The sequence below is a fragment of the Eretmochelys imbricata genome, chromosome 25 (genome assembly GCF_965152235.1).
Source record: "Eretmochelys imbricata isolate rEreImb1 chromosome 25, rEreImb1.hap1, whole genome shotgun sequence".
Taxonomy (NCBI): domain Eukaryota; kingdom Metazoa; phylum Chordata; order Testudines; family Cheloniidae; genus Eretmochelys; species Eretmochelys imbricata.
The window spans coordinates 9,052,376-9,075,869 of record NC_135596.1 but is presented as its reverse complement, the minus strand read 5'-3'; the positions used below and the strand labels follow the sequence as shown (position 1 = coordinate 9,075,869).

At 55.1% G+C, this 23,494-nt stretch overlaps 1 protein-coding gene across 1 annotated transcript; it reads right to left on the bottom strand.

The window, feature by feature from the left end:
- Positions 1 to 882: 882 nt before the first annotated feature.
- SHD (Src homology 2 domain containing transforming protein D) lies at positions 883 to 16,080 on the bottom strand. Its single transcript, XM_077842097.1, has 7 exons — positions 15,791 to 16,080; positions 9,462 to 9,610; positions 8,715 to 8,936; positions 7,359 to 7,419; positions 7,251 to 7,313; positions 5,841 to 5,960; positions 883 to 2,006 (listed from the first exon to the last, which is right to left on the bottom strand). The coding sequence occupies exons 1-7, from the start codon at positions 16,078 to 16,080 to the stop codon at positions 1,820 to 1,822; spliced, it is 1,092 nt and encodes a 363-aa protein (XP_077698223.1). The 3' UTR covers positions 883 to 1,819.
- Positions 16,081 to 23,494: the final 7,414 nt, after the last annotated feature.

The window sequence follows — 23,494 nt, the reverse complement described above, 5'->3', positions numbered from 1 at the left end:
GTGGGGCAAGGCTAAAACAGGCAGCAGGAGGCCATCTTCCCCACTAGGCCCCCAGCCCCAATCCAGCCTAGGTTGGCCGTTCCCCATGGAGGGCTACTTGGAGAGCTGGGGGGACCAGCCCAGATCAGAAGAGCCACCGCCACCATGGGCATTAACTGGCGCGTGTGGGCAGAGGCCCAGGGCTGAATGGGCCAGGGAGCCGCAAGTCCCCCCCACCCCAGGGCAGGAAGGAGACAGGTGCTGAAGGAGCTGAGGAGGGGGAGAGCTGCCCCCCTCACATCCTGGAGGTGGCCACGTCCCGGGAGGTGGCACTGCGGCTGCAGGTGCTAATTTAGCTGGCGCTTGGTCAGTTAAGCGGGGCCAGGAAACTCTCCCAGCTACCAGACCCGGGCCGAGGGAGGAGACTCAGCTCCCAGCAGGGGAGCCGCCCTTGGGGGAAAGGAGGCTGGAAGGCCCCTTCAGGCTGACCCCCTGCTCTCCAGGAAGAGCTGTGTCCACTGGATCGAGGGGATGGGGTGACCCACCAATGGGGCCTGGGGAGGGGAAACTCCCCCCCTCCAAACTGAGTCCAGCTCCCGAGGGCACCCAAAGGAGTTAGGTGCAAATGGGGCTTTCGCTCCTGAATCATGAGGTGCTTTGGCAAGTCACCTGCTCTCTCTGGGCTCGGATCTCGGAGGCAGCCCCTCTGCCATGGGTGGACAGGAGACCCTCTAGCCCTGGGGCCAGCTCTGCTCTCGCCCCGTCGTCCCCTGGTGAGTAATGCACGGAGCCCTGGGGCCCCGGTGGGACCCCTGCCCAGCCAGGCAGAGACAGACGGACGGGCGGGCGGGGGCCGAGTCTGGACTACGGCGTTTAATGGAAACCTATTTGCCACGGCAGCACAGAGCACACACGGCGCGACGGACCCGCACACACACGCCGGGGGAAACGGGTTGGAGGGGGAGGAGGCCCACCTGGCTCAGGGGGCCGGGGCGGTGGTGGGGGGAGCTGGCTCAGGCGAGATGACACCGGGGGTAGGACACTGGAGGGCAGTTACATGAACCTACTGTCTCTACATGTTATTGTGCTCAGAGCCTTCCCGGGGGCGGCGGGCGTGTCCCTCCCAGGGCAGGACGGTGGGGACTGTCCAGGATGGGACATGCTCGGAAACCCCCTCCCCCACACTGGCAGCTCCCAGGGCTGCACAAGGGAAGGGGAAGCCTGGGCTCAAACAGGCCTGGAGGCGAGGGAAGTAACTTGGGAGCGTCTCTCCGAGCAGGATGGGCTGGGGGGCTCTGGGATACAGCCCCCCCAGAGCAGGGCAGAGGAGATTTTCAGGGGCAGGGCCCAGCAGGACCTTGGGGCCAGCAGCATCCCGGAGGAGGAGAGACCAAGCTGGGGGCGGAGGGGAAAGGGAAGGGAAAAGGACAGCAGGACAATCTCCGGGACAAACAGCCCCGAAGCAGGAGCTCCCAGATGTGGCTAGAAGGGATGACCCTGGGCTAACCCCTTCCATGTGTGGGACCTACCAGGACAAAGGCCACCCCCCCAGAGCAGGACGCAGGGGCTGGGACAGCAGGAGGGCGCTGGATGCAGCATTACAGGCAGAGCGACTTGCTATGGCTGCTTCGGAGCATGACTCCCCTGTGCTGAAACGGCAGGTCACGCAAAGTGCCACCCCATTCGCCCCTGGGGGCTGGGCTGGGGCCTCCCCAGCTGCAGGCTCCGGACCAGCCCTTCCTCCTTCAGCCCCATCCTCGAGCCAGTGCCTCTGGGGGCGGGCAGGGCGGGAGCAGCCCCTGTCCTGCGTGGTCAGCAAGCATCCAGCGTCCCCCCCGTGTCAGAGGGTCTGCACGGCGACGGGGTACAGCAGTGAGAGTTGCTCGGCCCCTTTGACGGGCAGCTCCCGCGCCGTGTAGTAGTGGATGACCTCGGGGATGCTCTCGAAGGGGGCGCTGTTCTGGCCCAGCACATACTTGCTCTCCCTGGTCCTGGTGAACTTCATGTGCATGAAGCCCTGGCTGCTCCTGGGGATGGAGGAAAAGGGGAAAGATCATTAGCAAATGGCATCCCCTTGCATTGGAGCCACAGGAGTAATCCCATGGGCCCTGAGCTCTTGTCTTTGCTGCGGTCAGCCACTAGAGGGAGATATGGTCATGCTAAGCAGAGCTGCTCAGCTGTGTGTCATAAGGCCTATACTGTTAGCTGTTGCTGGGGATTCTCCCTTATCTGAAACAGCAACAGCTGGTGGTTTTTGGAGCAGGAGGCTCCGAGTTCTAGCCCAGCTGCTGCCAAGTAGCCACAGTACTCAGCAGTCACTGGAGGCCATGTGATTTGCCATGATAGCATCCTCCTCATTGCACAGTGGTGGAATCTGAGGCCCCAGAGAAGCGGAAGCCACTCACTCACCGTCCCAGCAAACCAGTCCCAGCTACAGAACCCAGGAGCAACACCTGGCTGCTTTGTCTGGGGATCGGAGCAGGGTCCTGCAATATCTCCAGGCCGGCAGATCCCAGCACAGGAATGTTGCTGGTTGAGGAATCCCTGAGCACCCTGGCAGATTGCGTGATCCAAGCCAGCCAGGAGAGGGGCTGCTCTGCTCTCCGGAGCCAGGCTGGGGGCTACCTCGGAGACACCGTGCAGAGATAGAGCCAACCCCAGCTCCCATCCCTGTGCGGGGATAAATATTTCAAAGCGTGCAGCAGGGGGAGCGGGGCCCGGGGATCAGAGCATGCTGCTGCGATTAACCCGATGAAATATTCATGCCGGCTGCTCCCCAGGCCGTGTGGCTCATTCTGTGCACAGACAGCCGACAAAGCGCCTGCCGGCCTGGCCCTTTGATGTGCTTGCCGACCGCTAATAAGAAGCAGATGTTCCAGGCAGAGAGTTCACGGGGAGCTACTTGTCGGGGGAAATTGTGCCCATGAGCCGGGGGAAGGGCCTGGAGGATCCTGGGGAGAGGAGAACGGGCCTCTTGCTCCTCCCCCATCCAAGGCTCTCCAAGCCCTTGACAGCCAGGAATGACTTTAAAACTTACCCACCCCAGGAGGGAAGCTTAAGGGCCTAAGCTTACAAGATGTTGATTCCCAGGCCCCTGCTCTGACCACTGGACCCCACTCCCCTCCTGGAGCTGGGAACAAGAGCCTTCTCCCAGGACAAGGGAGCCCAGCCCTCCGCTATGCTAACCCAGCAGATCACACATTGACCTAGGAGCTGGGAACAAGAGTCTGGTCTCTCATCCTCCCGCACAAACCCACTCGCCCATCGTTAAGCAGCCACGGGGTAAGAGGGAAGGTCCTCTCATGGATCAGTAACTGGTTTAAAGGCAGGAAACAAAGGGTAGGAATAAATGGTCAGTTTCAGAATGGAGAGAGGTAAATGGTGGTGTCCCCCAGGGGTCTGTCCTGGGCCCTGTGCTGTTCAACATATTCATCAATGATCTGGAAAAAGGGGTAAACAGGGAGGTGGCAAAATTTGCAGATGATACAAAATTATTCAGGGTAGTTAAGACCAAATCAGACTGTGAAGAGTTACAAAGTGATCTCACAAAACTGGGTGACTGGGCAACACAATGGCAGATTTCAAGTGAGCTGTAGCTCACGAAAGCTTATGCTCAAATAAATTGTTTAGTCTCTAAGGTGCCACAAGTACTCCTTTTCTTTTTACAATGGCAGATGAAATTCAATGGTGATAAACGCAAAGTAATGCACCTGGCAAAATATAATCCCAGCTACACATACAAAATGATGGGGTCTAAATTAGCTGTTACCCATCAAGAAAGCGAACTTGGAGTCTCTGAAAACATCCACTCAACGTGCAGCGACAGTCAAAAAAGCGATCAGAATATTTGGACCATTAGGAAAGGGATAGGTAATAAGACAGAATGTATTATAATGCCGCTATATGAATTCATGGTACATCCACACCTTGAATACTGCGTGCAGATCTGGTCGTCCCATCTCAGAAAAGATCTATTGGAATTGGAAAAGGTTCAGAGATGGATGATGGGGATGGAACAGCTTCTTGTAGGAGGAGAGATTGAAAAGACTGGGACTGTTCCATTTGGAAAAGAGACGACTAATGGGGGACAGGATAGAGCCGCGGTTCTCAACCAGGGGTCTGCACCCAGCCCCTAGCTACCCCTTCCTGCACCCTGAGCTCCCCCCCCCCCCCCGCCTGCATCCTGAGCAGTTTTCAAACTTTTTAACTGAGTCCCCCCCTTTGAGTTATATTTTTTGGTTGCATCCCCCCACTAGGGTGACCAGACAGCAAGTGTGAAAAATCGGGACAAGGGGCAGGGGGGTAATAGGTGCCTATATAAGACAAAGCCCCAAATATCGAGACTGTCCCTATAAAATCGGGACATCCGGTCACCCCACCCCCGGGAGTCAGGGGGTGGAGGTGGCGCTCCCTCCCTGGCCCCCGCAGTGCGGAACTGGTTCCAGCTCCGCCAGCCCTGGACCCCGCAAACAGAAGTAAAACTATGCCCATGCCCAAGGGTCCCCCCGGCCCGGAGCCCCGAGTTCCCCCCCACCCCCGCCCACGCCCACTGGGCCCTGGCGTTTTTAGAGCATGCTGAGGGGGCTTGAGCACGGAACAGGTTGAGAACCCCGGTGACAGAGGTCTGTAAGATCACAAATGGTGTGGAGAAAATGAATAGGTGTGAATAAGTGTTAGAGGTGTGAATAAGTGTTAGAGGTGTGAATAAGTGTGAATAAGTGTTATTTGCTCCTTCACATAACACAAGAACCAGGGGGTCACCCAACAAAATTAAAAGGCAGCAGGTTTAAAACAAACAAAAGCCTCCAGGAGAAGGTCACGTCCATAGGGCACGACCAGGGCTGGCTCCACAGGGCCGGAGAGCAGAAATGTCCCCCTGTTCGGTGGGCTCTGGCACTCGGGGCAGTGACTGACGACACCATGTTACCACCCCTCAATGCCCCCGTCACGTCACCTACATCAACCCCCTTGGCTCCAGGAGTCGAGATGCCCCAACACAACGCACCATGTGTCCCAGGAGCTCTGGCTCCCCAGTGCCAGGGAGTGGGGCAGGAATGTAGTGAGCACAGCGCCCGGCCACCCCCCACCAGCCCCCCGCGGCCTGCGAGGCATCCGACGCCTGGAAGAAGTGAAGTGTATTGATGCCACCGCTCCGCCGCTCTCCTCCAATACTGTCGAGCCACGTCAGTTTCTGCAGCCCGTGTCTCCATCTCCTTCCAGGCCACGCAACCAGCTTCTCCCCTCCACCCCCCCCCACACCTCCCCCCCACAACCCTTGGAGGTGACAGCAGGTCACAGGCAATGACACACCGGCTCCCTGCACTACACAGGGATTCAGAGAGATGCTTTCTCTCCCATGCACATACCGTGGGCATGAGCCCTCGCTCCGACCTGCAGAGAGAGGTGTCATGGGAGCCCTGGGAAGTGAGAGAGAGAGGGAGAGAAAGGGGGAGTCTGGTGGTTAGAGCAGGGGGAGTGGGAATCAGGACTCCTGGGTTTTACGCTTGGACCTTGTAGTGTGGTCTAGCCTGGGACTTTCAAAGGAGTTTATGGGAGTTAGCTACCAACTTGCGCTTAACCCTCCTGGCAGTCAGACCTCCTGGGTTCTATACCCAAGTCTGCCAATATCTCACCACTGGGGACCAGACCTTCCCTGCTCCGTGCCTCGGTTTCCCCATCTTTGCAACAGGGCTAACAGCTCCCCCTGGTGGGGCCGCCAGTTTAATTAGTGACCGCCCACCTGGGAAGCTCCAGGTGGCTGGGTCATAGAGCTGCAGGGCGCGAGCACCCCCGCTGCAGACAATCCCCTGACCCAGCAGCTCTCCGCAGAGGCTGGGAAAGACAGCGAGTGGCCGTCTCACCTGAGTGACAGGGAGTAGTCGTGGTGGCTGGTTTCACTGTTCCGCACCAGGTAGCTGCCTTCTTTGCACAGAGTCAGCAGGGTCTCGGCGTCCGCTCTGCTGATGGAGCCATGGTACCACCTGGGGTGGGGGGAGAGGAGAGGATCACACAGCGACAGACACAGAGCTCCCAGTGCTCACAATTTCACCATCAGCCTTGCTGCTTTTAGGAACGTAGAACACAGGGCTAGACGGGAGCTCCTGGGTCTTTGGGCCAGTCCCCTGCTACCCAGGCAACACCATTGTGTCATTTCGGCCATAAACCTAGCAAGCTCTATCTTCAAACAAGTGAGGTTGGTTTCCCCCACTCCTCCTATTGGGAGGCTGCTCCAGAACCTCCCTCCTCACACATCTTCTTTTAGTTGCCTGCCTTTTCTCAAATCCCCAGCTACTGGAGTCAGGTGAATACAGGAGAATCTCAGCTTTCCTTTAAAAGATTAAGTGGGCATCTAGCTCTCCTAGTTGCAGAGAAAATCCTGAAAACACAACCCAAGAGCACCCTGAAAGCTCAGAACCAGGAAGGTAAATTGAAAGAACCTCCTCTCCACAATGTTTTTAATCCCAGGATTGTTCAAGGCCATCTCTTGGTTTTTGGGGGCCTGACTCAGGAATTTTGAATGCTTGGGGTTGGCCACGCTTCAGGCAAGGTCTGTGTTATCATGGCAAGAGCACAACCTCCTGTTCCCATCCCACCCCTCAAGCTTCTTCTCCATCCCCCTGGACCTCATGATGTCTTTTACACCGGTGGAGAGTGGGAGCAACACGCTACCAGAACCTTTGCCCTGGTGTGAGTGACCACCCAAGACATAGGGTGACTGAAGGCGGGGCCTGTTGCTGCAATCAGCTGGGCTGCAGGAGACACAAGCCAGGCCTGTCCGCACGGGGCACTCTGGAATGACTTAAATACCTACCCCCTGTGGGCCCTGGCCGCGGCAGCAGCAGTGTCTTCTGGGCACGGATCCCAGAATGCCCAGTGGTGGTCCGAACTGTGGTGCATTGTGGGGCGATTGCAAACCATCCTCTGGGAGGAGAGAGGTCAAACTCCCAGATTTCCTCCAGGGTCCCGAGGTCTGTAACAGTTTCCGTGGCATGTGACGGTGCTCGTGGCTCAAAGCTCCCGAGCTCAGCGCTGTGTTCTGACCAATGACCCGTACGCACGCCTTGCCCCAGTGCATCTTGGGACGAATACATTATGGGCTCAGAGCTCTGGCCACAGCTGCACCCAGCATGGCTGGCTTGGGGGCATGATACAGCCTCAGCTCCCGCCCTGTGTGGCCTGCCATCAGGGCATCCGAAGCAGGCAGGGAACCATGGATCTAAAGGATGCTGGTGCCCATCCAGCTGCCAGGCTTGCCCGCCCCTGGGACTTACACCTGCTTCTCCAGTGGCAGCGAGGGGTCCACGCGTTCGGCCATGGGGGGACTGCGCTCCGGGCTGTGCGATCGGCCGTGCTTGGGGCCTGCCGTCAGGTGCTTTGGCGGCTGACGGCGCTCTTTGTTCAGGGAGGAGGGGCGCTCCCAGTCGGGGTTTTCGAACTGCACTGCTTGGGTGGGGGGGAAAAATGCATTACACGGGGAGGGAGAGGTGGCAGGCTGCTCCTGGTTGGGCCACAGTCTCCCCGACCCCGGCTCAGCGGAGCGCCGAGTCCCCCTTGCTGGTTCCACCCTCCGCTGCCAGTGAGCCATAGTCTCATCAACCCAGCAGCAGCCTTGGGCCCCACACCTGGGTACCTGGAGGACACTGCACCCATCTCTAGCCAGTATCATTGGTCCAGGGCCAAAGGAGGGTGAACTCCTGCCCCACAAATGCCACCCCCGCCCTGTACCCAGCCTGGTGGGGAGAAGCTCCGTCAGGCCCGACCCTTCCTTGGATTCCTCTTAGCTTCAGCCCGCGTAGCCCGGTGCCCGTCTGCCCACACATCCATCGAGATGGGGGACGCCGGGCGTCTGGAACCCAAGCAAACAACGTCAGAGCTCTGGATCCAAACTCTGCCCTCAGCCCCACTCTCTGTGCCTGATCCCCGCCACCTGAGCCTCAGAGGAACCCCGCATCCCATTTCCCAGTTACATTACTTTGCTCCTTCGGCTCATTGGGCCAGACTCAGAGGCCACTGAAGCCAATGGGAAGATTGCAGAGGCTGCAGGTTCGGGCCTGTGGCTTCTTTGCAGCAGGGGTCTTTAACCCCATGGAGCCGGTCTGGGATTGGACTGGAGCCCCCGGCCTGATGGGCCCTGAAGGTGCCATTAGTAATGCCACATCCTTTCCCTCCGGTGCCAACTCCCACTGCTATGCCGGGGCAGGGCAGGAGGCCGGGGCACCAGGTCCCTGCCACTCCCTCCCTTTTCTGGCACCATCAGGGCTGCTTCCCATGACTGGCTCTTGTTAATCCATTACATCCCGATGGCACCTTTCACCCTAGAGGATCCCAAAGGACCACGGAGCTGCAACCCCAGTGACATGCAACCCACCTGGGGCATCAGCTGGACACACAGCCCCACGGGGGCCAGGAGATTGTAGTCGAAGGACTCTAGGGTGAACCCCCTGAGCCTACTGGAAAGTGCTCTGGGGGGTTTGATGCTCAGGCAGAGCAGCAGGGATTCCAGGGCTCATGATCTCGCTGGAAAGGGCCCCCCACAGGAAATGCCTGGAGCTGAAGCCACCTGCCTAGGCAGAATGAGCTTCCTGGGGATTTCACACCTGAGGCTTAGCCCCAGAGCCATGCCCTCCCAGGCTCCAGCGGAGCCCCGTGTCTCTGGCACTGCGCCGCTCCCCTCCCCACAGAGACTGGCCCTTCCCGGGGGCTCTGCCGGCTCAGCGGAACAGGGCGGGACATACCTGCGAAGGCCCGGGAGATGTGGTCTTTCTTCCACTCCCAGGGCTGATCGTACTCGTCCGCTGGCCGCTCGTCGTCTTGGGGCAGGCGGCTCTCGCGGGCCGGGCTGGCCGGGCCGCCCTCAGGATCTCGCTCCTGCTCCTCATAGGGGGTGTCGTAAAGCTGCAGGCCCTGCAGGCATTTCTTCCCCCGCCGGCCCTCCCAGTCGCCTTTCCCCTGGAAATCTGGGAGCCCAGCGAAAGGGGATTAGTTGGGCAGGGCCAAGGCTGGGCCGAGGAGCCCGTGTATAGACGTGTGCCGGGCATGGCGGGTAGACAGCAGGAGGCCATGTGCAGGCGAGGGGGTGGGGAGGGTGGCAGTAGATGCTCATATACCTGGAGGGATTGGGTGCCACACAGCAGGTGCCCACATGCATGGGGGGGTACACTGGGTGCCTGGTGCCCACATGTGTGGTGGGTACACTGGGTGCCAGGATCCCATGTGCGGGGGGGAGATTGGGTGCCAGGTGCCCATGTGCAGGGAGGGTACATTGGGTGCCCTCCTACTCACCCAAGGGGCTAGCGAGCCAGGCAGGGGAGTTGATAACAGCCTTGTCCTGCCCCTTGGGCACAGGTGCCTCAGTGAGAGCGAGAAGCAGCGTCACAGAGCCCTGCCCCAGTCCCCCCGTGCAGTCGCAGCTAGGAGCTGCTCCATGCAGCACAGGGTCCTGCCCCACCCCTGGCGACTGCTCCTGCCCTGGTGTCTCTCACCTGCCACCACCCGCTGGGCGTCATAGGGCTCCATGTAGCCGTTGTTCTCCGGCACCGGCTCCTTGGTGTCCCCTGGCTGCTCCTGGCGGGCATCGAAGGGGTCAGAGTACTCGCTGTCAGCATCGCCCTGCGGGCAAGGAGGGGCAACACTCAGCACAGAAAAGGCAGGGCCAGGCCCAGCGGCACCCAAACATCCCAGCTGCAGGAGCAACCTGGGGAAGCAGCCCAGGGCACTGATCAGCCCTGCCAGCAGGAGTCCCTCTCCCCCAGCACCCAGATCGGTGGGAATTAAAATAAGAGACAAAGGGACTTCACTGCGTCCACACGGATGAGGAAATGTTAAAACAGCCTTTAAGTATGCTCAAGGGTGTTATAAAGACTATGGTGACCAATTGCTCTCCAGGACCACTGAAGGCGGGACAAGAAGCAATGGGCTTAATCTGCAGCCAGGGAGAGTTAGGTTAGATATTAGGGAAAACTTTCTAACTCTCAGGGGAGTTAAGCTCTGGACCAGGGTCCCAAGGGAGGTTGTGGAATCCCCATCATTTGGGGTTTTAAAGAACAGGTTGGACAAACCCCTGTCAGGGATGGTCTAGGGTTATTTGGTCTTGCCTGAGTGTAGGGGGCTGGACTAGGTGAGCTTACGAGTTCACTTCCAGCCCTACAATTCTACAATTTCTCTATGGACATAGGAGTTAAACTAGGAATCCAGTCAGAGCCAGGTAGCAGCCCAAACCCGAGGACACCAGCAAGCTCATCTCATCAGAGGCCAGGTGAAAAGTGCAGAGAGAAGGAGAGGAGATGTGAGCCTGGAAAGCCCTGAGTCCTACTTCCAGCTTTGACACCAATTTGCTGCATGATCTCGGGCAAGCCCCTGCCTCAGTTTCCCCATCGGTGACACAGGGCTAGTGACACCAGCCTGCCTTTCACATGCTTCCCATGGGTTTGCTGGGAGATCTTTGCAGAGTGTGATGGAGAAGGAAGGCATTAAGACCCAGATTAGGCTCCTAAATACCACTGAGGATCTGGCCTAAGCTTTGTCACAGCCGATCCCACATCTCTGGAGGCAGAGAGGCAGCAAGCGAGCTCAAGTCTGAGCCTGACGTACAGCTGCAGAGACAGGGAGTGCTACGCCCTGGGTGGAGAGGTAATAGAAAGCAATGAAATCAGTGGGACTGTGTGGCCTTGTGGCTTTGGAGCCTTTCGCTTCTGGGGTTCTGGTCTGAATCCAGGCTGGCAGAACGCATTTAGCGCTGCCTTGGCTGCCAGTCTCAGCAGGATGGAGACCGCTCTCCCCGCTCCTCTAGGTCAGGGGGTAGAGGCGCGTAGGCTGGCCAGAGAGCGTCTGTGTGTGTACGCGTGCGTGTCTTGTCCTGTGACAGCCCAGAGCGCACCCGCTCTGTGGGTAAAGAAAACATCGGCCCGCAGCGCTGTCAATCCACCTCATTTCTCAGCGCTCAATTCACAGACACAAAAGGGGAGAAGCAGGGTAATTGCTTCGAGGAGCGGCTGAGAGGCAATTGCCATGCGCCTGTCTCATTTGCCTGCAGCTCTCAAAACATTTCCTCCGCGGGCTGTTTGAGCGTGTCTAACACGCTGTCGGGGGCAGCGAGCGGCAAGCAGGGGGACAAGGCCTGACTGACAGCCAGGGATCAGAGATGGGGGAGCGGTCCGATTGGCACGGGGACTCCTGCCCCTTTGCAGGGCGCGGGCGGAGGGTCGGAGATGGGGGAGCTCGCCAGCCGGTGGGGGACCCCAGCATTCGCGTGGTGCTGGCAGAAGCTGATGCTTATCAGGGAAGACAGAGGAAATGGCAGCTGGGCTCGAACTGGCACCTGCAGCTACTGTGAGGAAAGGGCACTAGCCCAACCGATCACAGCCCCTCATGCTGGGATCCTCATGCCAGTAGCATGAGGCCTGGGTGGGATCTGGGTGGGAAAACAGGCAGGGCTGCTGATCAGCTGTACTCATTACCACCCCCAGGGAGCTCTCTGCCAGGGGCAGGGCGTTAGCCCCTGTGTCCTGCTCAAATTCCAGATGGGGACATGACTGTCTGGCTTCTTTTTCACCTCCTGAACTATTGCGCAGTGTTGCTGTGTGCTCTTAAAGCGGCCATGTTCCAGCCCAGAGATGGCTGCATTTCGGGGCTGGGTGAGTGAGCCCTATGCAGAGGCACTGTTAAACAGCCATCACCGGTCACCTGAGAGGTGGCTGCATTTCAGCAGTGGATGAATCATCCCTGTGCAGTGTTGCTGTGCACTGTTAAAACAGTTACCGCGTTCCACCCCAGAGGTGGCTGCATTTCAGTGCTGGGTGAGCATTCCCTGCATATGTAACATGCTTTGGGAAGAAAGGCACTGTATAAATGTAAGGTGTGTGTATGCAACAACTTCACGCATAGAGTTAAAGAAAGATAACTCCCCTAGTGAGAAGTATGGCCAGCAAAGGCCAGCATCCAGCAGGGACTGTCTCTGAACGCAAGGTGATCAGTAGCAGAGAGGAACATGTGGCCCAGTTCAAAAGGGAAACGAAAACATCCCTTAGGACACTACAAACAAGGTCAAGGAATAGTTTAGGGGGGAGCAGAAATGTGCTTGTTATTATCACGGTGAGAACACAGGGCCTGACTTCCCCTTTCATATACTCTGGCGTAAACCAGCAGTAATCAGAGTCACTCCAGAGTAAATTCTGATGTAAATGAGAGGAGGACCAGGCTCTTTGAGAGGGGGCATGGTCTAGTGATCAACACACAGGGCGTTCTGACTCCTGGCTCCTCTTCCTAGCTCAGGCACTGATCGTGGGCAAGTCTCAGGGTAGGTCTACACTGCAGGCAGGGAGGGTGATCACAGCAGGCATGGACATGCCAGCGCTAGCTGGGATCTAGCTAGGTCAGACACCAACAGCAAAGAAACCCTGGCGGCGTGAGCTTCGGGCGGGGGGGCTGTACATGTCCCCCAGCCAGGACCTGGGTACGCACTGGGGGGGGATGAGCCTGTGCTGAAGTGTTTGCTGCCACAGCTTCACTGCTGTTAGTACCTGAGCTCGCTAGAACGGAGGCTCAGGTATGTCCATGCGTGCTGTGATCACACTCCCCGCCTGCAGTGCAGACCTACCCTGGGACGTCCACACATGCTGCAGTCACGCATCCCCAGCTGCAGCGTCTCCATCAGAGCAGTGGGGGTGCCAATACGTACCCGCTTTACCGAGGCACTATCAAGTAAACATCATATTATTGCAGTGCTGCCTAGCGATCCCAACCAAGATCAGGGCCCCCCTTGCCCTGGGCACTGCATGTTCATATAGTGAGAGACACCCCCTGCCCAGAAAAGCTTATGATCTAAAGAGAGAGGATGGACGGGGCCCCAGAAGGGAAGGGATTTGCCCGAGGTCACGTAACAGGGCAGTGGCAGAGCCAGGACCAGAGTCCAGGTGCGCTAGCTCACTGCTCCCACCACTAGACCACGCTGCTGCTGAGTTTGGCAGTGCTAGTCTTACGGCAGAGTAGCGACCTCTCTAAAAGAAACGGGGCTTTCTTCCTCCGGGTAACCCACTAAAGGAATGCAGTCCTAAGCCCCCCTCCCCCACCAGCCTTTGGCTGCATGGTTACCCAGGATGGTTAGACTCTCATGCAGTCAAGGTCAGATCTAGGTTATTTCTGCCTGTAGAGTTGCTCACCTTCCTAATGGCTTGTGACATAACCTGCAGCTGCCGTCAAGCCCAAGCCCTCCTGCAGAACAGCCGCGTTACAGGGTCACAGGGATGATTCAGGTGTGGGTTAGGTGAGCTGGCAGTCTGTGGTTGACAGCCTGAATCCATAAACCGGGTACAACCTCCTCCCAGCTCACCCCTCCACCTGATCTCGCGCAGAAATCCTCGGGCCTCTCGCAGGGGGTGGCTGGAGTTCGGCACCCGAAGCACCGTCGCTCCCGGTATTAAATGTCACCCCCTTATCGTCACCAATGAATTAACCATCAAAGGCAGAGGATGAAGATGGGAATTATGGCTGATGCTTTAATTATGACGAGGAGGCACAGCGGAGGAGTGGGAAGACGGGGGTTCTAATCCCAGCTCTGCCGCTGTCGCGTCCCCTCTCCCCGGGCCTCACTTCCCCCTGGGGGGACAGCGACACTGACCTCTCCCACAGTGGGGCTCGTTAGCGATCGCTGGGCATGCTGGGATGGGGTTATGGTGACACGTGGGCTGCATGTGGAGAGAGGTGTGAAAAATCCCTCTGGGCCAGCGGCACCTCTGCCTGCCACACGTCACCGCTAATAAGGCTGAGAGCAGGGGTGCTAAGGAGGGCAGGAACCTGTGATCCCAGCAGCAGTCGCATGGAGCTGAGCCTGCCAACGGCTTCACGCTTTGGTCTGGATTTCACACCCTCCTCCATGAGCTCACTGACGTGCTGACGAACCCCTCGCCTGCTGCACCGGCCCCATGTTACAGCCACTGCAGACCCATCCCCATCATCTGTGACCCCAACAGAGGGGTCAGCGCGCTGATCTCTCCTTTGGCAGCACTCCCAGCCTGTTGAGTCCTGCCTCCCCACTCCTCTGTGCCACACACTGGCAATCCCCCCTCTGTACCCTATGTCTACCCAGCAATCACAAGACATATGCAAGCTGGTTTTGTCCACACTCGCTCGCTAAATATAGACTCCTGGGTACAAGCTCGCCCGGGTCCTTCGGAATGCGCTCGACCAGCTAACCTGGGCTTCTGCCCCTGCTGCCATGACTTCACTGCTATGCTCACTGGGGTACGCGACACATCCTACCGTCGCACCTCCTGACTGCAGGGTAGACGTATCCATGGCATCTCCCATCTCCTTCGTGGAACAGTAGCGCCCACAGTTCAATGGAAAATGGAAAGGATGCGTCCAGAGTCCAGTGAACGGGGCAGAGGTGTCCCCGCATCAGTGCCCATGGGCACGATCTGAATGGGCAGGCATTGGCACAGCTACCCCTAAGCAGCAGCAGAATAATACGCCCATGGATCCACTGCTCCAAAGAGGACCACTGAGTGCAGCAGGTTGCAACCCCTATTGAGCCAGGCCTGTTACAGACTTAGCCCACTGCTGTTCCTGCACCACTGACATGCCCAGAATGAGTGATTGCTGGACAACCCCAGGCATACGCTGAGCGACGCTCCAAAGCTGCCCCCCTCCCACCTCCCCATGCAGTTCAGCATGCTCTCTGCATGGGCAGCTCCGGAGGACTAGCATGGTTGGATCCGGGCTGGAGAGACGAGGCTCAGTGACTGTCACAGGAACAAATACAGAAAATGCCATTGGGAAAGTGTTACATAGCATTGATAATGACCGGTATTCCAGGAGGACTGAGACGCCCCAGATGAGACCAGGCCTCATAGCACTAGGCATTGTACCTATGCGCAGTGAGACCTGAAAAGCTTACAATCTAACCAGACGAGACAGACAGGCTGCAGCAAAGGACGGGGCATTTTAGCCCCATGTTACAGATGGAAAACCATGGCCTGAAAGAAGGGAAGGGACTTGCACAAGGTCCCACTGGGCATTGGTGGGAGAGCTGGGAATCAACTCTAGGTCTCCTGGGCCCCAGTCCTCAGCTCCAGAGCTATGAAATCAGAAAGTCGGCTCTTTCCCTGATGCTGTCAGGAAGGATCATTTATTGCACATTTCTTGCCAGAAGGTGAAACAAATCGAAAAGCGTGGCTGCCGCTTGAAACCTTTCCCTGCCCATGGAGCCCCAGGCTGCGGTCCTCTCTCCCCCTCCCTCCTTCGTTTCTCCAATTCATGGGTATATCCCACAATACCCAGCAAACTCTCCCCTTGGGCGTAATTGCACACACTGCCAAAATGCAGCCATCTCTGGGGCACAACCAGCAGCCGTTTCGTCGTAATAGCTCACCCTAAAGCACTGTAGGATGGGAAGCGAACAATGCTGCATCTAACTGAAACATCGGGGTGAATTCATGGAAGCCCCGCATCCTCACCCAAGTCGGCCTCTGGCCAGGCTGCTGGGCTGAACACACCAGCTCTTACAGAAAGCATTCAGGATCAGCTGGACATCGCCCAATGCACAGTGCATCCTACCACTTCCAGAAGAGCCCTGACTCAGAGCAAAGAGCACCAGTTATAGAATCCCCCTGCATGCAGCACCTTGGAAATCCCCATCCAAGCAGCAACCTGACCCAGCCCTGCTTAGCATGAGGGATGTGATGTGACCACAGGCCGAGAGGGCGAGGCCTGAGTGTGATCAGACCCCTGAAGGACACCGGCTCAGTAAATCCCCTTGCTCCCAGCACCTACCTGCTCTTGCCTGCCTTTCAGCTCCTCAGCTGCCGTCTCCAACAGAGCTTTGCTCCTGTTCAGGTCGGTGGACTCCACTTTGATAAGCCTGTGTTTTGGGGAGGTGTATTTCCCTTCCGCACAGCCACCAGCAGCTGCCATATTTGGGGAGCCCGAGCCCCCGGGATCTGGCTCCAGTTTATTGTCGCTGTCTTCATAGGGATCCTCAAAGTCCAGGCTCTTCTGTGCTCTGTAAGCCTTTAAGATCTCACTCTCTGTGTAGTCGGGCTTGGGGGGCTGTGGAGGAGACCTCCTGCTCCCAAAACTCAAGTAATCTTTCAGCCACTTGGCCATTTGTTCCAGCCTGACAACAAAACCCCGACCTCTCTGGGCAGAACAAGTGGGTTTGGAAGAATTCTCAAGCTGCCATCAGATAAGCCTTAGCGGCTCCCCATGATTTATAATCCAAATTGGGTGTCATTCATCTTCCTTTCAGGAGACCCTGAGCATCGAGAGGTCTCCAATGTTTATGTCTCAGACTGATGTCTTATCCCAGAGCGAGCTGCTCCAGGAGTTGGAAATGAAATTTCCTCTCTCCCTTTAATAGAAGAGGGTTTCAAAGGTGTTTAACACAAAATGAAAAGCAACACACTCCTGTCTGGAGATCCTATAGACCTTATGAAATAAAATACTTACATCAAACCAGATCTCTGTGTGGGGGTTGGATCACGGAAGGTTTTCACATTCTATTACCAGTTCAAATGCAATGGACAATTGAGGGGAGAAAAAGTCTTTTTTTTTTAAAAAAAATTCATCTCCCCTGCACTAAGCTTCAAAAAATAGACACACACAGCCAAAAACCTGTCTCGAATGAAAGCTCCAGAGTGTCTTTCCAAGAGATCGGTTTTAATCCCTAAAACGGATTTGCGATACTGAGCATTTACAAAGCATTAGCGCTTTTAAAGGAGAAAGAAAGAGAGAGAAAAGAAATTTACCAGTTCATTATGGAACGATCAGATCTAAGCAACAATAGAGCATCCCGCAAAGACAATTTTCTATGGTCTGGAAAGAAACATTTAAAAAACAAAAACAACCCTAGACAATGAACACCTCACCCGTTCAAACACTAGCCAGGCACATTAATGTCCATTTTAAAACTGCCTTTACAAAGTTCCTCTTAAATACATAAATATATAACCACCGGTTCTCGTAAGTCTTTGTCTATCCAGTTAGAATCCTTTAAGAGATCCAGGGAACGGAATCACCTCCCAGCTACCGTTTCTTGTCAGATACGAAGCTGTGTATATATTTATTTCCCATCGCCACCAGAAACTTCCTTGGTTTACAGTTAAGGTTGCTGAAGCGTCAAACCCTCACACATGCAATTCCTGGACAAACAAGACAATCTCCAGTACACATTGGCACACATCCATCATTTGGTTTTTATTTCTGGTGGGGGGGAAAGAGAGTGATTTATTCCAAAGCCCAAATAAGCAGAGATCTTACCCAAAAAAAAAAAAAATAATCAAACCTCCTCCCTCTTAAGAGACATTCACAAAAGCAGGACTGGAAAACTTTAGCAAAAGTCTAGCTTGGAAGAGTCCAGTTATAGCTTTCTTCTCCTTTGTTAGATTTTGAGAGGGTTGTTATGATGCTTTCCCTGAGAGCTCGTCTCCTTTACAGGATCCAGGAAAGTAACTGCAAACACAACACAGCCTGAACAACTGCAACAGTGATCTCCAGATACCACCAGTAGCTTTTTGCAAGGCAACTGCACAAAGAAAAGGGGGCTGGGGTGGGAAGAGACTTTTCAGCCTTTTGCATCCATCAGTTTCTTGTTTTCAGGGACCTGCGGGCTACTTTTGGGAGGAAGGATGGCAGGAGCTGCAGCTTCAGGAAGCCGGTCATAGTTTTGATGCGGTTGTTGGGATGATTTGGGGAAAGGCGGGAGATAAAAAAAAAAATCGGTGGCTGGAAGGTCTGGAAGCCTCTTTGCAATCGTTGCTCCTGATACGTCAAAGGGTTTTTCGCCTCCTCCTCCTGGCCCTATGGTTTTTGCAGGCACAGCTCCCTCTAGTTTGCAAAGGTTACAGAGACCTTCAGCAAGAAGCAAGGCACCAGCTGGAGGGACAGATACCTAGCACCCCCCCTTCCCGGCTCTCAAAGAAGTGTCATTCCCCTGCAACAGGAAAAGGGAGGAAGGAGAGAAAATGCCCTTTCTCCAGATCCCTGCTCTTTATGGAGCATCCCCTAGGGAAGCATCAATAGATTCAATTCCTCCCAGAGGACAGAGCCTAGTGAAACTGACCAGGGGAAAGGGAGGGAGGGATAAAAGAAGCTGAAATTGAGCAGGCAAAAAGAAAGTTGCATGTATGCATGGGGGGGGGGGGTTAAATCTCTTCCTTTTTTAGCCTTCTCCATCCCATCTTCCCTGGTTGTCCCTGGCTAGACATGCCGGCTGCTCCTTGGCGCCTAGCCCAACCTGAGGTGTGAAATTGCCAACTGGCTCTCCTTGCTAGAGAGAAGGTGGCTGTAAATAAAGAACAGGGAGATCGGGGAGAGAGGGAAAGTGGAGGGCGGGGGGAATTAAAGGCGAGGGCAGCTGGAGGTGGAGAGAGAGAAACTGAGCCGATAGGAATTAAGGAAAAACAAACACAACAACTACGCTGGATGTATGGATTAGAACGAGATGCGATCAGGTCTGTTAAAGTGGCAGCTGGTTGCTCCCTGGTGGGTTGGGAGGGGACGAGCATCTGCAGCTTTGACAGGCCAGGGTTATTTTGCGTGGGGAGATGAAATACTGTGCAAGCCAAATTTCACCTGGGCGGTGGGGGGCACCTTAAATTTTCTTACTGGATGTGTATCAGCACTAGTGGTGGCAGCAGGGGGAAATCGAGGCTGGGTGGCTCGAGCACTGGCCCGGCTGGGGAGCCAGGAGTGCTGGGTTCTAATCCTACCTCTGCCACTGACCTTGTGTGCTCTTGGGTAAATCGTGTCCCCTTCTGCTGACTATTTAGACTGTGAGGTCTCTTGAGCAGGGACTGTCTCTATGTCTCTGTACAGCCCCGAGTACAATGAGGCCATGATCTCAGGGCAGGCCTACACTGCAATGGAAGGTGTGCCACGTAGGCATACCCAAATTAGCTTTAATCTAGTTAGCAAGGCTACGAATAGCGGTGAAGACATGGCGGCATGGGTGTCAGCCCGGGCTAGCAATGCAAACACGTACATAGCCCGGAGCGCGGCGGGGGGTTTGTACGGCTGATGCTGAAGAAGTCCATGCCACCACGTCCTCACTGCTATTTGCCGCCACGCCAGCTAGATGAAAGCTAATGTGGGTTTGCCTACCCAAGCTCAATCCTCTCCCCGCAATTGCAGTTCAGTTGGAGTGTAGAGATACCCTCAGCTGGGACTTCTGGGTGCTACTGTAATAAAAATACATTCATAAGAACTTATATAGCTTTAAAAATATCCTTGGGGCTACATGGATGTGTGTGTGTCTGAATGCTGCAAGCCCTGGAAAACTGGGCTCACAGGTGTGGTGTATGGAAAACTATTAACATTGTAAAGCTATCAATTTAAATGCTCAGGGGTTTCCTGGTCCTGCAGGCAGGAGCCTCTGTAGGGAAGCATGACCACAGCAATCAGTTTGCAGCCAGGGAGCCTAGAGTAACAAGGTGGGGTGAGTTGTACCTCTGGGAGCAGCCTGCTTTATCTCTCTCTGCTTTTATCATTCTGAATTCTACAAAACAAAGCAGTGCTAGGTTGCAACCTTCCAGCAAGACTATTTTATGTTTTCATCTCACTTCTCTATTTCTATGTTACAAAACATAACAACAGGGAAGAGAAACAGGCTCTTACTTCGAGCTGATTAGAAAACATTCACGAAAGTTGGATGAGTGGACATTTGAAACACCACCTCATTTCTCAGTTTCTCATTGCTCCTAATTAAGGCTCAGGCCTGCATGTTCTTCCATGCGGGACTGATACCAGTGGGTTTCGACGGACATAGATCTACTTGCAGGATGGGGCGGGGGGGCCCTTACCTGGTGTCCTTTGAGGTTAAGAGGGCAAGCGCATGAGGGCTCTGAAGAGCTACTAGCACTCAATTTGCTGCATGGCAGCTAGGCATGGTCCCTGCAGCCATGGTCCTGAAGTACCTGCTCAAGGCAAGGTGACTCTGTATGGAAACAAGAGTCCATCTACCCAGAGCAGGAGCAGGGCCCTACAGCTAGATCCTCAAAATTATTTGGGTGCCTAACTCCTAGTGGTTGTTAGTGCTCTGTGGTTGCGTTGTTTCTTTATGATGGATAAAGACCTACCACTATACATTCAAATCTTGTATACTGTTTTTTATGGAGGTCTCTATGGACAACTGGAAATCTAGTAGGAGTACACCACCATATAGCAACCAAGGAAGTGGAACTTGAGCCACCGTGGGAGGGTTTTTTTAGTCAGACTGTTCAAAGCTCTGGGCCTGTTTGTTTTTGTTCTCCTTGATTTAACTCAAAGGTCTGACAAACGCTCAGGAGAAAAGCTGTTTTTAAAGATTCCTCCCCACTTCAGTTAAGGGCTGAGACCCCTCCCTTCCCAGTTCTCTTGTCTTTCAAGGAGACACCCAGCAGAAAAACAGGGAAGACCAGATTTAATCTTTCTCATTTTTCTAAGGTTAAAAACCCCCTCACTTTTTCTTTTTTGGAGAAGGAAATGAAATCTTTCAAGTCTTCTTCGTTCACCATCGAGCAGCCAAAAAGGGCACAGTTTCATTGTTTTCCCTTTAAAGCAGAGAGACATCCTTTCAACCTGAGCCCTGAACTCTGCCGCTGCTTCCCTTTGAATGCTCTGTCTTTGGTACATTGTAGTCCTGACCTCAATGTAGCTTTTTGTACTTAGTATTCATAAAACCGGTACCGTTCTTTGCCACCTCCTGGGACCCTAATCTATTCCTCTGTTTCAGAACAAAGAACCCCTCCCCCGCCCCTGCTCCCCAATCAGCAATTGAGAAGTAGCCTAAATGTGTTTCTAGGGGGAATAAGCGTAAGAGCCAGCTAATTGTCCTGTTTAATGTGCTCGGCTGAAAAATATTCTGTCTAGCAGAACAGTTGTTGACAGATCTCATCAAATATAAATACCAGAGCCCTATATAAATATCCAGCATCTGAAGTATTAACGTTCGAAGGGGCTGCTAATTATAATTCATTTGCCAGGAACGTTAATTGTTCTCGTAACAGAAGAATCAAGAGGAAAATCTGATTTAGACTTGTTCCTTTGTTTCCTTTAAATGCAGGGGGTTAACAATTCTTCCATCTCATTCCCTCAAGCGCGCACACGCACCCAAAATAATCTGGGTGTGTTAAATCCATGCTGAAATAGGTCCCTGTTTGCTGTTTTTAAATGAGGGTTCATTAGTGAAATCCTGCTCATTAATTAGGGCTGGGTGCCTTGAACTGGGAATACAGGGCCTGATCCCACATCTGGGCAAGTCAGTAGACAGACAGCCATTTGAGTTCAGGGAGCTTTGGATCAGGCCCATAGGCCAGCCAACCACTGCAAACCCCCCGACAGTGCAGGCAAGCTAGCTGCAATTGGCACAGCTAGGGCTCACCCCTGCTTGGCACCAGGATGTGCCAGAAGCTTCAGCAGGGGCTAGCCCTGTGAGTAACTGCCCCGGGTTCCAGGGGGGCTGGTGGAGCCTGCATTGGAGTGAGTGCGGTCCTGGATTCGCTGCTCCGACACCTGAGCTAGCTTGGGTACGTCAACACAAGCTGCAATCACACTCCATGACTGCAGTGCAGACCTACCCGAAAGCAGCTGGGGTGCTGAAGCGCTGGGCTTTGAAACTTGGAATCTGGTAACAACGGGACCAGCGCCTGGAAATCCAGCTCCACACACCACCCACGCTGGACCTTGTAAGCAGGGCCCAAGTGGCGAAAAAGCAGCTGGTGGCTCAGCCCACATCTGCCCTGCTACTCTTCGCAAAGAAAGAGAAGTGAACTCCCTGAGGGATGAACGGATTGAGTCTGGCACATGCTGCCCATCGGCTGGGACACCGGGCAAAGAGCCGGGCCTGGAACTGACTGCTCCACAATGGTGAATTCTCCCCCTGCCTTTATTACCTGAAACATCCCAATAGAACCCCATCACTGCCGTGGGGAGGAAAATGGAGATGGTGGAATGGTCTCCCCGAGGATACAGTGGATGCCGCATCGATTGAGTCATTCTAAACCGGACAAAGCGCTGGAGAGCACACTCAAGGGAACAACCCGGCTGCAGCAAGGGATGGATCAGACGCAGCTTAACGAGGATCTTTCATCTTTCTCCAATTGCTAGAATGCTGTGAAAATGCTCCCACAAAGGGGGGGGGGGAAGAGTGGGACAGTTCCCCCGTCTGTCCCCCAAACAGACCCAACTGTCCCCCTGCAAACCGTGCCCTCCCCCGAGAAGCATCATCGGTACTCGCAATTCCTATTTGCTTCCCCCAGCGCCGCTGGAGGACAGCAACAGAAGAGATCAATTGCTGCTCTGGGTAATGAAAGGAGATGAAGAAGCAAACAGCTCTGACACCTCCAATTTATTACCCCAGGTCCAGCCATTTTTAACAGGGAGTAATGTGATTGTGCTGGCAAAATCAAAAGCCTCCATACGGGTTTATTACACGGCGCACTAAGCCAGTGGGAGCTGCTAACCTGGTGGAGGTGGAGCGGGAGTGGGGAGGTAATAGGATGGAGCAAGGTTCATTACTGCTGTGCCTGGGGGAAGAGTGCCTCGGGGGGAGGGGGGGGGGGAGGGGGGTAAAGAGAGGTGCCACCACCATGTACACAGGATCAGCTCAGCCTGAGACTCTTCGCAAGCAATTGGCGGAGACGGAGAATGCAGTGGGAACGCTGGCCCTGCTGCACGCCCGCCTCCCATAGCAATGAACGGCAGCTCTGCAGGCTGGGGCAGGGGGGAGAGGGGGAAGGGGGGAGTTGTGACCCTGCTTTTCAGAGCCAGGCAGCGAGAATACTCCGAGCTGCTCACTTGCGTGTCGTGCACGTGGGCAGTAACCACTGGGGCCTGGCTTGTATCTCTATAAAGCTATCCCTAGGCAGGGCAAGCGCCACCTTTCACTGCATAGATCTGAAGGCCAGAAGAGACCATCATGAGCATGTAGGGTGAGTCCCTGCCTAACACGCAGGCACCAAGAGCCATGGGCGAAAGACCTTCAGGAACCCAGTTAAAGGGCCACCCCCCCCCCCCATTACCAGCCAGAACCCTGAGACGACAGGAGCTGGACTGATCCTGCCTTGGCCAAGGGCTGAACTAAATCCTTTAACCGTTCCTTGCCCTGCCGTTGTGTAAATCCAGTCTGCCCAGAACCAACCCCCACTCCAATGAGCGCGTGATGGGGAGGCATTGGGTGACCGACATGATGACTCGGCAGGATCAAGCCCTAAATTGCAGTGCAGACTACGGGGGTGTGAATTGAAGGGCACTCAAATGTCCTGCACATGCTCAAAGCGCCCCGCATAGACCCTGCTGGCACGAACTAACAGGTACCTCACTCACGCTGACGCAGGCCTGTTTCAAACAGCGCTACGTCAACCGGCAGTAGGTACCTGTTAGCACGGGCAGTTCGAGCACTCTACACTTCATACCCCTGTAGCTCGCCCTGCAGCATGATGCAGAAAAGCCCAAAAGTCCAGATCCTCAAAGATATTTAAAGCTCCGACATTCCATTGATTTCAGTCCCTCTGAGGATGGCCACAAATAACTTGCGCTGGGTCTC